Consider the following 15,533-nt stretch of genomic DNA (forward strand, 5'->3'; position numbering starts at 1 on the left):
TTTTAAATAATTTGGCTTGTGTGAGAAACCTTTTCCTTCCATCCCACCCCTCCCTAACGGGGAGATTTATATAGCATAAGCTACATAATCAGGGCTTTTTCACTTTGTATTTTTATCAGGTAGCTTTCAAACTGTGCTAACACTGGGGTTGGTGGTCTGTTGTTAGATTTTGAAGATTAGTTGTTAGTAAAATGCTGTTATTGATAAAAATATGTAATTGAGAGATCAACCAACCCAACTGAGGCCCCTGAAAGAACACTATTCCAGGAAGAGTAGGCTGGGGTTTCTTGCCCTGGGTAGTTTCATTTCACAAATGGATTAACTCTTGGTTAACTAGAAAATTCTGGAACAACCAATTTCACAGTAATGATGTTTTTTTTAAAGCCATTCATTATGGAGTATGCTCTAAAATACCCTTTTCTTTGCATCCCACCAACTGGCAGCTTTTCATGACGAGAGTCCCAAATTCCTGGCCATCTACAGCAGAGGCTCTTTTCTTCATGATCTTTCCTGGTTTCCAGGAAAACTGCCAGTAGGAGGCAGCAAGGACTGGCTGTGTAACGGCAGTGGCTCTCCTCTGCACAGTAGTTAGCTGCTGGCTTCATTCTTCTGTCATTATATAAGCAAGATGACACTGTTCTCTAATCCAGCCAAAGCTGATAAGTACCATCAACCTGTCACTTCCTACATTTCAAATTCTAACATCACAGCATCAAAGAGTTTTTACATTTCGATTTCTTTTGCTGGCAGCAGCCGGTAGCCTCTCATTCTCCCACGGTGTTCTAATGCCGCATTTGCACACCGGGGTTACTCCCAGACTGAATAGCAGGTCATCCCCTGCTCACTGAGCTCATCTGTGGCCCATGTGCTAGGCAATTTAGATCCAATCAGCCCTTATTTAGCTCAAGAGTAATGAGCAGCATAGTGACACAGACTTAAGCCTGACCCTCAGGACACTGCTCATCAAGCAGTAAAACTGTGACAAAATCATTCATCTTCCACCCGCTGGCAAGAAATAATACTCGTACTCACTGTATTACTTTTCAAGATAAAAAAAAAAAAAAGTCCTGAATTTTCATGATGTGAGACATTAATTTGCAGAAAGCTGAATTCCCTTAAACCCCCCTGTTGCTATGAGCTCACCAGGGGGAAAGAGGCCTTAGGAGACTGAAATGGAATAAAGAAAATTGCTCCAGCTTTCTTTTCATTTTAAATAAGCCTTAAATCTGACAAGAGATATCCTAAAGAGAGAAAAATATATATCTTGTAAGGTAAAGAAAAAACAATTGAAATTAAGAGTTCCAAATGCTAGTTTCACTCTTTGTATTTGCTCTCAATTTTGTTAAAACATAAATAAAATCTGAAACAGAGCAATTACTCCCCTTCTACACAAGGTACATGGAGAAATATAAGAATTGTTCCTTACAGACCATCTATGGTGGGGCAAAAGTAAATTCGTACGATAAAACAGAAAGGAACTCTGATGTTTTCTAAGAAACACATCTTAAAGAAAATAACTTTAGGGTAATTACCAGAAGATGGTGAGGATTACTAGGGATATTTTTAAACTATAATGAATCTACTTTTTTACACAAATTTATAGTGCCTTCCGAGGTCTTATTAATTCAAAAATAAATAATGGGATAATTAAAAGATTGGTTTCCTTCTTCCCTCACTGACATATCACATCATTAAAAAACACATCTAGTTGCTTACTGTACTTTACTTATTGCACATAAAAGCTTAAATTATTACTTGCTTCCTCTCTTTGCTTTCTCTATTTCCCTCTTATAACCAAAAGCCACAGTAGCAATTTATCTCACTGAGTTTCTTTAGACTGGGTCCACCTACTGAAATCACAATTTCAGCTGTTTTTACCCATTCCTTAGTTGGAAAGAGTTAACTTTAGCAATCCTGTCACGAAAGGGGTTTACCAGTCTTCAAAATATTTATTACGACAACGTGTCTCCGGTTTGAGAAGCGAGCACTGTGTGGAGCCTGAAGGAGCACAGGAGCGATGCCTTCCACAAACTTACCGCTGAATTTCACCCGAAGCTTCAAAGACCAGGGCGGTCTAAACACCTGCGGTGAGCCATGGGGTTCACACAAGGAACCACCGTGACATAAATAAGATTGGGGAAAGTAGCTTTCGCCTCTCTCCAACACCTTTTGATTTAATACCATTTGCTAAAGAGAAATATTCCAGCGCTCAATACAGAAAATATTCTTGGCACTTCTATTTTCTAAACAACTGAGCTGTTCCACTTTCAAAAGAATGACGTTTCCTTTACAGAGTTTATTTCTTGCTTTCCTTGTCCGTTCATCCCAAAGTTCTTCATCTCAATTTCTATTTCACAGTGTTCTTTCTCCAACCCTACCTTCTCTCTTTTTCCTCTCCAGTTATGAGGTGGATTTACCATTTCATCTCAGAGAAAAAGATTTTCAGTAACTCCAAACTTTGAAAACAATTATGGATCAGAAGTCATAAAGCTCCACTCACCTACCTACCTCTTGAAAACAGGAGTAATCGTTGAAAGAAAATCTAATATAAAGCTCTAGTCATCTATTCTTTACTTTTGTAATTACTGGAAACTGGGGTTTTAACTATTAGATCTGACCTAGATTATAACTGAAGCTAACAAAACTAGAGGCACAGGAAATACATAAAATAAAGGACCAAGAAAGGTGGAGAAGACTAAGAAGTCCATGGAAAGTTAGGCACCTTTTCTTTGTATCCCACATTCTAAGTTTCACACAGATGTGCCTTCCTGCGAGTCTCTTTCCTTACATTGCACTGGAGTCAGGCAATAGGCCCTTTCAATGAGAAATCTTCCATTCTGGGGAACTGTTTTAAATTATTTTATTGATTATTTCCTCTACTCCATTACTTCAGTTTTCTCTTCCAAATACCTTGCTTCCAACACAGTCTAAAAACAGGTGCTATGTATTTTTAGATTCGAAGTGTTCCTAGTATAGAACTAGCCTCCATGGAGAGGCTCTCAAAGCTCTCAAAAGCAAGGTAAAAAGCACAAAGGCCCACTTACTCCATGTGTTTCCATGTTTCAATGGGAGAATAGTCTGGCGATAAATACTAAAATTGCAAAATAAAATAAAAGTGGTCCAAAAAATTTCAGCTACAGTAGACATGCGTTTTATCTTCAATAACACCAAAAATCTTTCAATTAACTGAGAAGAATGGACTCCTGGCACCTCTCTGAAGGCTCCTTCTGCCCAGTGGCTCGTAGGAGGCAATAAACATAGGGGTGAAACTCAGATTATGCATTAAATCTACAGCCTGGCTGCATGGATACTGCTGTGTACTTTCATGTGGATATTGGCTAAAACTGTTACATAAGTAGGTACAATTTACGGACGAGTATAAATCATTATCAAATAATACCAAGTAACTGAAATAGTAAAATATTTTCAAAATGGTGAAGAGGTGATAGTTTGAATAAATGCTTACCTAAGTACCTTTCTCTATTTTCTCAGTATATCTTCCATGTAATAAATACCTGAGTGCGTAGCAGGTACACCGCATTTCAGGGCTTCCTGGATATACCCCAAGTGCCTGCTATCACCGTAGGCACTCATAAATACTAACTGAATATGTTAAATAACCATTTAATAAATATGTATCTTCTGTGACAACTGCCACACAACACAGAAAGCAATAGAGGACATTAGAGAGAAAGTGTTAAGGAAATTCAAAGAGAAGAGAGAATATTCAAGACTGGGACATATGAACAAACACACATTTCCAGAGAAGTTTGGAATAAAGAATAATAGTGTTCACACAAAAATAAAGAAAAGGTAAACAAAGAAAACAAACACGCACATTCTGGGCAGGTGCAGCCTCAAAGTCAGTGCTGTCCAAGAGACCTGCTATCCAGCAGATACTAACTATGCAGCCACTACAGCCCCACTAACTATGGGCAGCTACTGAGGAACTCATACGTGACCAGCATGAGAAAAGGAGCTGAAGTTTTCATTTTGTATTCACTAACTTCAATTGTCACATGTAGCTAATGTGTATAGCAGAGATCTATGGAAGATGTTCACAGAGATCCTACAAGGTGAGTATAAAGACTTTGCTGAAGCTTAGAAAAGGTTAATTAATTTCCCAAGATTACACTCCCAAATGGAGGAGAGTTGATTTGAACTCAGGTTTATTGACCCTAAAGCTCCTGCTTTTTGTAATATACTCAAACAGTAGCAGCTCTCAGACATTGCTATGGCTTCCTTAAGAAGCAGAGGAAAAAAGCACAGATGGGCTGCTGTTAAATTATCTACGACTGCCTCGAATTCTGGCCCCTCCCGTATATGAGGCTGATTCCATCTCTAGCTCAGATCTCATTACTACTCACTCCTGAAACCCCTTTCCCTTTCCTCAAATACCTTGAAGTCTTTTGTTCTCTTTTTTCCCCCCTATACTCTGCTACCCCCTCTCTATGCCTACTGTGACCAGCACTGACCATTTCTGACTTCTGATCTTAACAGTTACTTTCATTCCCTATATTTAACCCTTTTCTAACCATTGGTTATCACATAACTTTAGCTTATTCAGTCCTCAGATCTGGCCTGAACCCTCCGATGGCTTTGACAAGAAAATAAAAAGGTAAGAAAGACTTTGGCTTCTTTGGAGAACTAGTAGTTCCATTTAACTAAACTAAAGGGGACTCATAAGAAAAAGGTGAGACATAGGTAAAACCACACCACGCATGACTTTGAAGATCATAAGGAATTTGACATTTTTGTGTCCATCAGGATGTCACTAAAGGTGTTAAAACACGGAATGACAGAAGCAGACTTGTTCTCTGAGAATAGATATATGGCCAGGGAATAAGATGAGCACAAGTAACAAAAGAAAAAAAATAGATAAATAAGATTTAATTAAAATTAAAATATTTTACACTGCAAAGGGCAACATTAAGAAAGTGAAAAGAAAACTCATAGAATGTGAGAAAATGTTCACAAATCATGCATCTGATGAGGAACTTGTATCTAGAAAATATAAAGAATTCTTATAATTCAATAACAACAAAAACACAATTTAAAAATGGGCAAGGGATCCAAATAGATAAACCTCCAAAGAAGATATAATGGTCAACAGGCATATAAAAAGCCCATGATCGACATCATTGCCACCACCAGGGAAATGCAAATCAAAACCACAATGAGATACCACCTCTCATCCACTAAGATCACTACATTCAGAAAGACATCTAGCAACAGGTGTTGCCAAGGATGGGGAGAAAATGCAACCCTTATAAGATATAGATGGGAATGTAAAATAGTGCACTGGACACAATTTGGCATTTTCCCCAAAGGTTAAAAAGTGTTACCATATGACCCAGCAATTCTATTCCTAAGTATATACCCAAGAAAAATAAAAAAAGGTCTATATAAAAACACGAATGTTCATAGCAATATTATTCATAATAGGGAAAATGGGGACTGACTGCTGTACAATTTCTTTTCTGGGATGACAAACTGTTCTAAAATTGTGATGACTGTTGTACAACTCGGAATATACTGAAACCATGAACTGTATGGCAAATTAATTATATCTTTATAAAGTGGGTCAATCAGTGAATTTAATAAAATGATATATCTCAATAAAGGTGTTAAAAAAATAGATGCTCTAAGGAGGGAAGGCACTGGAGGTACTGGAGACTACACAAGCATGGACAACGCTCTAGAAATGAAGAAAATGGTAGTGAGAATAAAGAAGAGATGGTAAAGAAGTCCTCCAAAGAAGACATTAAAACAATTCTCTCAACTGGACAGAGAGAGAAAGGAAGGGCATATAAAAGAAGGGCGCAGAGAGAGAGAGAGAAAGAAAGGGTATATAGATAGATAGATAGATCTCATTTCTACCTTAAAAATTAGTTTCTTTTTCTACAGCAGCTCTTCACCATTTTAGTAAAATAGAATCACAATTTCCAACAGTTCTGTATCTGTGAGGCAACATTCATGTTCCCTACAATCCTGACATTGTTTTTAAAAAAGCATGATTCTTTTACACATCAAAAGGCATTTACTGAATGGTCTCTATGCTAAAGGTACTTATACTAGGAATGGGCTAAAAAAATCCTTCAAGGTAAGTCCAATACATCCACACACGTCCACTGAAGTCACCAGGTCTAACGTGTACTACAAAGAAATAATTATATGATGGATTATTTTGAAAATAATAGTGATGATAATAATAATAATAGCAACATCTAACATGTACTGAACACTCACTAGTGTGCCGGGCACTGTACTAACCAGCCAGTACTCACTATTGCACTAAATCCTCAAAATAACCTAGTGAAGTATATGTTATCATCCTCATTTTACCAATAAAGCTGAGGTCTAGACACTTAAGTTTTCCCTTAGAATATTTTAAAAGAATTATTTTGTACTTATGCAAGAAGATTTCTTATCTATGTAACAGATCTACCTGCTAAATAACTGATCCAAATGTTAATTCTTTTACATAAAATATTAAGTTGATAAGCTATATTTTAGCAAAATATTAAAAAAAACCCTGCACAAATATTCCTAAGGGTGAATTGATTATATTATTGCACAAGTATAAGTGTGTGTGATACAAAAAAGTGATTGTTAGCATGATCTTCAAAATTTAAGCCTGGTAAAGAGTAAATAAGGTCAAAATACTCATAATTTATATGTAAAATCTCAGTTGAAAGATGTATGAAATATTTAATGACAAAAAGCAACCTTTATGTTTTATATATTCCCCAAATACTAAGATTTATACATTCCCTTAGGATGCTCCTTCTTTCTCTGAAGCAACCAAAACTGGTAGATGGATCACCCTTAGTCAGCAACACAGCTATTTGATTTTTCCAGTAAAAACTGGAAATACATTTTTCTGTGGAGCACACTCATGTGGCTCCTTCTCCCAAATTATTAAAACACTGCTCCATAATTTGCATCAAATAAAAATCTGCATCAAATCACATATCATATGTATATATGGTATCACATATATGTATATATAGATGATGATAAAACTGTAGATCAGCAGACACTTGGGGCAACCTGGGATATACTAAGCAAACTAGACACAAATAACTCATGATTCAGTTACTTTAAAAATCCTATCCACTTTCAAATTTGTTTTATAGTAAACTATTCTTTAATAATTAAAAGCTGTAACCATTCATACTAACAGTCCATCCAATAACAAAAGGCGGGGGGGGGGGGGGGAAATGCATGCCATCAAGAATATCCTTTTTATTTTTCCTGAACAGTCATGTAAATTTGGCATACAGCAAACCCTCACAAGGCTGTTTCCTTTGTACTACCTCCTTCCTACTTAGTCAACCCAGTTCTCTCACTGAAGATGTAAAAAAAAAATTGTTTAGAATAAATTACACCATATGACAAAGGTTAAAAAAACCCTAGAACTATTGAGCATTGAAAATATTTGAGAGAAATAATCAACAGTTCTTGTACGTGCACACTCACACAAACACTCATCCCAAATGTCAAAACAAATGTGTAACAAAAAGATGACCTTCTAGGCTCATGGGAAAAGAAGAAAGGGGATTTAAAAATATATGTATTTTTTGAAGCCAGGAAAAAGAGTTTTAATCTTTTAAGAAGTTGCACTTGAGCATATAGAGTATCAAAAAAAGGTAATCCCTTTTGAACTATTTCTTAGCCTCAACATTTAACATTTTAGGTAAGCTTTCAACTGCCGTTAGACTTCTTTGAAACTAGGCTCTTGTTTAATAAGAAATAGGATGTCAGTTGATCAATATCCATTTGGCTTAAATTCATAAGTCCACAACCTCCCTTAAGTGGTAGAACAAACAGGTACAAAGCTTGAAAATTTATTGTTTCTTTTTAAACTCCAAATGATATTTGCAGATGCCAAAAGGCATTTTGAAACCACTCACCCTTACTTCAGTAGAAATGAAAAAGGGGGATGGGGAGGAGGGAGAATCTCATGAGATCTCGTATGTCAAGTTTTTGCCCAAAGCTAATTTTCATAGCTGTGTTATAAAACTCTGAAAATGGAGGTTTATAGTGGAAATGCTGACAGACCCTTAACTGTAACAGCATGAATGGAGATAATTAAAGAAAAGCTTTTGGCTACACCTAACTCCACAAATGAAAGACTGGCACTTTTATATTAACCTCAAGTAATAGCAACTGAGAACTAGAAATGTGATTCCAGAAAGGTAATGTGGAATGTTAAAGATGACTGCTAAAACTATTTGACATTCGAAGTTTTACACACAGAGGCATTTAGTTAACATAACTAAGTCAGTATTTTCATAATGCTACTTAATCAGCAATAAAGAATGCTCTGGTGAGCCATCAGCTCCAGTTAGCAGAAAGTGGCATATGAAGTTATTATTTCTTAACAGCCTAGAGGGAGCCGCTTCTCCCTTAATCAGTGATCTTAGTTCCTGCCTACCTATAATTTCCCTGTCACACAGTTATAAAACTATTACCCAGTTCAACACACACACTCATACATCTTGCACACATATTTATGCAAGGACTGGTACCTTATTCCCACCTGAATTTGAAAACAGAAAAGATTGCTAAGGTAAAGTATTTCATTCTTTCCCTTGTCAGGGATGCAGCCCGGAATAAATATCATCAATCTATATAACCCATCTTCCCTATCTAAACCAAAATTCAAAAAATTTAGCTGTGTTTTTAATGTAAATGGGAAAAAAAAAGAGCCTATGCTCTACAACTACCCAAAATGTTTTTGCACTTTCTAATAATATTAAAAGTAATAATATTATAGCATACCCAAAAGACGCCTATGGAAAGATCTTCAATGAAGCTCCACATTTTGGGTGAAGAAATGAGAAACACATCTCTATGATCAAAAGCTAAATGACTTCTCATGTTTCTCCTCTCTGCTTCCCTCCCTCCTTTCTTTTAAACAATAAGATATCCATTATTTGGGGATTAGTTAAAGTTTAGTACAACTATATAATTAAGACACTCAAGCAGCCATTAAAAAGAATTAGGTCTCCATATACTAACATGGAAAGCCATTGAGGAAATACTCAGGGAAAAAAGGGTGCTGAAAAAAGATTATCCATTTTGTGTTTTAAGCCTATAAATGGGAAAAACTCCAGAAGGTTCTATAAGAAACAATTTTACTCTTGTGGAGTAGAACTAGAGCAATGTTTTCAACCTCAGCACTACCGAGGCTGGGCCAGGTAATTCTTGGTTGTGTGGGCCGTCCTACGCACTGCAGGATGTTCAGCAGTATCCCTGATTCCACCCACTAGGTAATAGCAAATGCCAGCAGCAACACCAGACCCTCTGGTGTGACAATCAAAAACTTCAGACACTGCCAAATGTCTCCTAAGGGACAAACTCACCTCTAGGTAAGAACCCCTGAACTAGAGAATGAAGAAGTGAAGGAGGGAAGAGGAATTTTTACTTGTCACCTTATACCTCATTTTTCTTTCTTTTACCAACAATAATATATTTATAACTTAAAGAAAATTTTAACAAAAAGAATTCCCCAAATTTCTAACTAAAAAAATTAAATTAATAGTATTTACAGGATATAATCTTTTTTTTTTAAACCTACATATGAAGCAATACAATAGTTAAGATGATTAAAAGGGACTTGTCCACCTTCAATGGGAAAGGCAGAAAGATATACGGATTCTGACACTTGGTTTCCATGACTGCCTCCTCCCTAGATGCCCATACTCCCTGCTTCATTTTCTATTCCTTTGCCCCTGTATCTTTTGGGGGCCATAGTTCCTCGTCACCAGAATGGTTTAGGCCAGTAAGTTCCTCTTCCTATTTATTTTGTATGTTCAGAAAAATATAAATAAACCACTAATAGTACCAGGAGTATGGAAATTTCTAATTTTCTCCTAGAAAAACAGAGAAATAGAGCTTACCACTTATTTAAAAATCATACAAACAAAAGGAATTTGATACTTGGGAAAGTATAATATCTGCTAATCAACTCTACTAGACTAAAAACAAACAGTTCATGGAGAAGATCCAGAATTAGTAAAAGCTGCTTCTAATAAAGTGGGCTACTCATTTACTTTTCCTCTCTCCATCCATCCAAAAGTCTGAGAGCTTTAAGATTCTTGCTTTAATACAGCTGACACGGGGGGTAGGGGGATGGCTGTCTGATCACGAACTCTGGCTAAACCTTTGAAACTTAAACTAAGAACAGATAAATACTAAAGTTCCATAAAACCTAATGAGGAATGAAAACTTGTGGATTAATCAGTGTGACCACACAGACCAACATTAAATAAATTATAATAAATAAATTTCCAAAGTTTGTAAATCTTGTCAAGCTCAGTACCTTTGAAAGCCAGATACTACTTTTGTAATGTGGTACTAGGAAGAGGAAAGCAGTCTGTTCACTAACTTCATACATAATTTAAAATAAAATAATATTTCTATACATCACTTTTACCTAACTTTTCAGAGACAGTGATTTACTACACTGAGTGGTAGCACCTAACTTCTTAACAGGTACTTCAAAGGTAAACACGTTACATAAAAAGGACCTCAAGGAAAATAATTGTCATTACCACTGTGCTTATCCAATATTGTCTGGATCTGAGTGCATTTGCACATTTGTATAATTTAAATGGATCTGCAAATAGTGAGTTATGTATAGGTGACAGTTGAGGCTACAACTCTGCAGCAAAATATTTTTAAAAACTTCCATTTTAAAATGGTACAGTGTGGCCGAAATCATAAATTACATGTTTCAGTGAAAGCCACTTGAGATTTGACCTCACAGTCTTGCTTGGAGCAAGAGGAACATACCTCTAGGTAACAATACTCTTTTAGGAGAAATAGAAAGGACAGGGAGGGTGAAAAGGCACAGCTCTGGGACTGCACCAGAGCTGCTCTGAGTTTAGTTTAATGTGTTTGCGCATGCTTCTTCTTCTTTTTTTTAAGAACTACTGTTTGAAATAACAGTTTGAAAACTACTGATTTATGTCAATGTAGCAATAAAACCAACTTTACATTTGGATTTCATGAGTATGTCAAAAGGAAAACTTTCATATAGAATCAACACAGTTGATGATATAAAACAAATGGATAAATTAGCACATCACTGGCAAACATACCTGATTCTGGCCAGAAGAGCTTGTAGAAAGTGCAACACTGTCCTAAGTTCAGATTCTTGACAAGCTCGCAGAAGCATACTAAATCCATCATTAAGCAGTGTTTCATGGGAAGGATGCAAGCAATGGCTTGTCTCAAACACTTCTTGAACACCATCAATGTAGATGGAAAGAAGTGTCCAGAGAGCCTGTCTTTGTCCCATTTCATCATTCTTAGATACCAAGAACTCCTTTGCTTTTTCCCGGAAAGCATCTGAAAATTTCTCAGCCAAAACACCAATGTCCAGATTTTTCTGGGTATACTTCAAGAGGAAGGCTGCCTGACCCTTCCAAAGGAGATGTGATGCTTTTAACGCAGGCCTAAGGAAATGCAGGAGGTCTAAAACGTGACTTGTTACATCTTCTATCTCTGCAACAGCTGCTAACAGTAGAAAAAGGTTGAAAAAATTCTGCAGACCATCTACAGTAAGTTCTTCCATTCTTCTCTGATGGAATTTAGAATATATTCTGCAAAACATAAAAACGGCCTTAATAAAACTGTCTCATTTACAAAAATCCGTCCTTTAAAGTAACATTTCACTCAATATTCGTGAGTCTCATTACTGTAAACTTTTAGCTAATTCTTTATTACAATGCTGCCATGTCACTTTGTCCACCTAGAAAACAAATGGACAGAATACCCCCACCTGCAAACTTTTCAGTGATGTAGCAAGTCACCCACAAATGAATCAAAGGATTCAGTAGCTTTCCCCGGAAGAAAGCAGAAACGTCCTCTGCATAGAGTCCATGACTTCCCTTTGGTTCCCCATCACATTTCTTTCTCACATTTTATTGACCAGTAAGAAAAAATATGTAATCTTTTAAGTACAATTTGATGTACTTTACAGAAATCTTAACACAGCAATTTTACATAACGATTTTCCTGAAGCCATTTCTCTGTCCTCGCCTCACAAAAAACTTACTCTTGCTATACTTACACTCTTAAGAGAATTCACAGTGCTAGAAAAATTATGTTTTACGTACTCTCAAACAAAAATGTTAGTATTAAAATGTCTGACACAGCCATTTAAAAATCTCTTGTCAATACTACTTACTATAATTTTAATAGTTGTACTTTTTTATCAATTAAGGGATTTGAATTGAAAATCATTCCTCTTGAATCCTACCTACAAATTGTTAAATTTTATAGCTTCTATAATTAGCTTATTCAAGATAGAAACGATTAATGTTCCTAATTGGTTAAATGTTTGTTTGTAAGTGACAGAGCTGAGAAGCCCCTGAAAGTAAAGACCTGTCTAATTATCTGAACAGCGTCCACCATGTCGGCTCCATCGCTTGGTATAGAGTGTTTTCTACTACACAGACTTGTTATTTAGTGAATTCCAATGATCCCTTTTAGCAATAAAGTTCTGAGAATTATGTATTCCATAAAATGATTAAGGTTCAAGAACAAACTAGCAAACGCATCAAAAGAAAAACTACCATTTGAACCACATAATTACTAGATTTTTGACAAAGAAGCTACCATTAAAAAAGTATATGCTAAAAAAATCCAATCTGTATCACTATAACCTAGCAAGAATTATTCATCGTAAGAGTCAAACAGAAATCCATTTAGTGATTTTTGAGAAGTCTCCACCTACAGAGTAACAGGCACTCTGCTGCGAGAACTCCTACCCCATAAGCTGAGCGAGGGGGGACTGCAGTGTACACACACAGAGGGCTAGAAAAAGGGCTGGCAGGCAAAGGAGGCAGGACAAGGGAGGACAAAGATCATACCCACCCACGTAACAAGCAAAACTCTTAAAAAGAAACAACAGACAAAATGTCACAAAAGTTTACTTTACCATACCAGAAATTAAAACTGGGCATACTCCCCAAATGAAAACATTCGAGTTATTTGGTTCACTCTACTCTGGTCAGTTTTCATTCAAGAATGCAGGGCTTGTGGGACCGCTGGGCTCAGAGGACACAAAAGTTACAGATCAAATCTGTTACTTGCCAATGTGTGATTTGGGGACAGTTTTTATTTCTGGAATTTCTAATAAAATGTATGTGATGAGTTACATAACATTATAATTAATTCTGGTCAGAAAAACAACAGTTCTCTAATATTCTTGCATTTAGTATATAAAATTTCAATCTTTAGGACTGATGAGATAAATAAAAATTAAAATCCTCTACAAGTTACCAGTATTACTTTTCTCCCTTACTACAAAACATTGGCAGGCTCAGAAAGCTCCATACTTTGCTGCCCTACACTAAGGAATACATTTTAAATGCATGAACCATAAAGACCTCCAAGCACAAGTTAACTTAAAAAATTCAAACACGAAAACTTCTCCAAAGATAGAAGTGAACTTTCACGACAAAGAAAACTATGACACACACCTTCCTTTGACTTGTTTCCAAGGATGCAGACCATTGTTCTTCATTGCTTTCTTAACCACTTTTGCCAAAATGCAAAGGAAAATGGTATAACTACTTCTGGATTTATACAGGTCAAGGTCTTGTTTATCAGAGCAACAGGTCTCCACCATTTCTAGCATAGACAAGGGCGACGTAATATTTGGAAGGCCTTTGAAAGGAAGCCAAGAAATACTGAAAGGACTATTCTAGAAGCACAAAAAGAAAAAAAAAAAGAAAACAAGCATTAAGTCTCTGAGTAAATAAAAATGGAAAGCTGCAAAACCCAATGAGTTCATTATAAGTCTGATTCATCTTAATCACAAAAATTACACAGCCATCACCACATACCCTCCCAAAATAAAAATTCCATAAAAGCACAGAACATCGAGGAGTGCTTAAATTCATGATTACCACTCAAATGTCTTTTGAACAGTTGGCTTGTCCAAATTAGGATACAAACAAGATCCATACATTGCATTTGGTTGATATGTCTCTTAAAGCTCTTTTATTCCGTAAGTTTCCCGACCTTTTGTCCATTTATTTTTATATCCAGTCATTTACTGGGTAGAATTTCCTATATTCTGGACTTGGCTGCTTTCATCTCCCTAGTGTCACTTAATATGTTCTTTTATCCCCTACTTTTTCTATAAATAGGTAGTTGTATCTAGAAATCTGATCAGACTCAGGTTGAGTTTTTTATTAAGAATCTTTCATTGGTAGTACTGGGTACTTCCTGTTGCAATTACTGAAAAAGCACTAAGTTCTGTTACTGTGTCTGACGTTAAGATTGATCGCATTGCCAGTCTGATCTATCCCTTTACTGAGGTCCGCACCAACCTTTTATTTAACAGTTTTAGCAGCCATTGACAATCACTGCCCAGATACTCTATTTCATCAGAAGTACAAAATAGTGATTTTCTAGTTCTATCATTCCTTCTGAATTAGCTCATCAGAAATTTGGCTCCTCTAAAAAAGTTTATATTTTCTTTTATTTATGGTTTTCAGAATGAGGGTTTTTACTCAGAATAATGTTTCTGTATCATCATAAACTCCAGGGTTTAAACATATTTGGTATGTTTTGGTCCACAGTAGTCATTATTCAGTCTTCTGCTCAAATTTACCCAGCACTGGGCAATGGGAGCTCCTTCAGGTTGACTCCTGTATCCTTTTGACATGACTCCAGCTTACTCTGATGCCTTCCCGTTTTCAGTTATGATAAGAAACTTTTCTAGACTCATCTCGTACACACTCTGCCTCAGAACTAGATTCTGCCATTTCCCCAAACAACCTGGTATTATGCTTCAGGGAAAGGCGTTTCTTCTCATTTTCAATAAGCTCCACTATGTACACAACCAAAGTTATAATTTACTTGTAAATTTTTGATGTCCATTTTCTATCTGAGTGAGGGGTTTCACTATTTACCTGGAAACCCAAACATTCCGAATCTTCTCTCCACACACTACAGGCAACTAAATCTTTTAATTCTACCTTTAAAATTTGTATCTTCCAAATTTATTGTCTCCTTTCTAAATCAAGACCTATTTTAGGTCTTGCTCACTGCTTTTTTGGGTTATACTACTACACTGGACCATTAACTTATCTGTACCCAATTCATTTATACAATTTTTCAGAAAAAAATTCTCATATTCCTAATATGTCACGTCCTTGCTCTCTAATGCCATCTCCTAAGTAAATAACAATTCAACTGGATATTATCTTCACCTCTTCATAATCTAGCCCAAGTCTACTTTCTTTCTAGTCCCCTTATTTCCTGTCTCTCTCCATAGTCATTTCAGACCTATCACTCAGAACTCTTTAACATGGTAGAAATAAATCCTGTTTTTTTCCACGTCTCCATACATTTGTCCACACTTTCTTTTTGCCTGGATGAATTTTTTCTTCTGTATTTGAATAATTCCACTTGTTCCCCAGGCCAAGTTAAAAAATTATGACTTCATAAAGTCTTCTGAAAGTCCATACATGGGGTCATATACTCCATTTTCTGGCATTCCAGAG

General features: G+C 36.2%; 1 protein-coding gene across 1 annotated transcript in view; it reads right to left on the reverse strand.

Moving 5' to 3' along the window:
• MMS22L (MMS22 like, DNA repair protein) overlaps window positions 1–15,533 on the reverse strand; it is a 124,898-nt gene that overhangs the window by 65,662 nt on the left and 43,703 nt on the right. Inside the window, exons 13-14 of the mRNA XM_024551746.4 lie at window positions 13,500–13,723; window positions 11,112–11,615 (exon numbers count right to left, since the gene is read on the reverse strand). Of these exons, the coding sequence (XP_024407514.2) occupies window positions 11,112–11,615; window positions 13,500–13,723 (728 nt within the window). The remainder of the gene's footprint in view (window positions 1–11,111; window positions 11,616–13,499; window positions 13,724–15,533) is intronic.

This window comes from Desmodus rotundus, chromosome 11 (assembly GCF_022682495.2).
Source record: "Desmodus rotundus isolate HL8 chromosome 11, HLdesRot8A.1, whole genome shotgun sequence".
NCBI classification, from domain to species: Eukaryota; Metazoa; Chordata; class Mammalia; order Chiroptera; family Phyllostomidae; genus Desmodus; species Desmodus rotundus.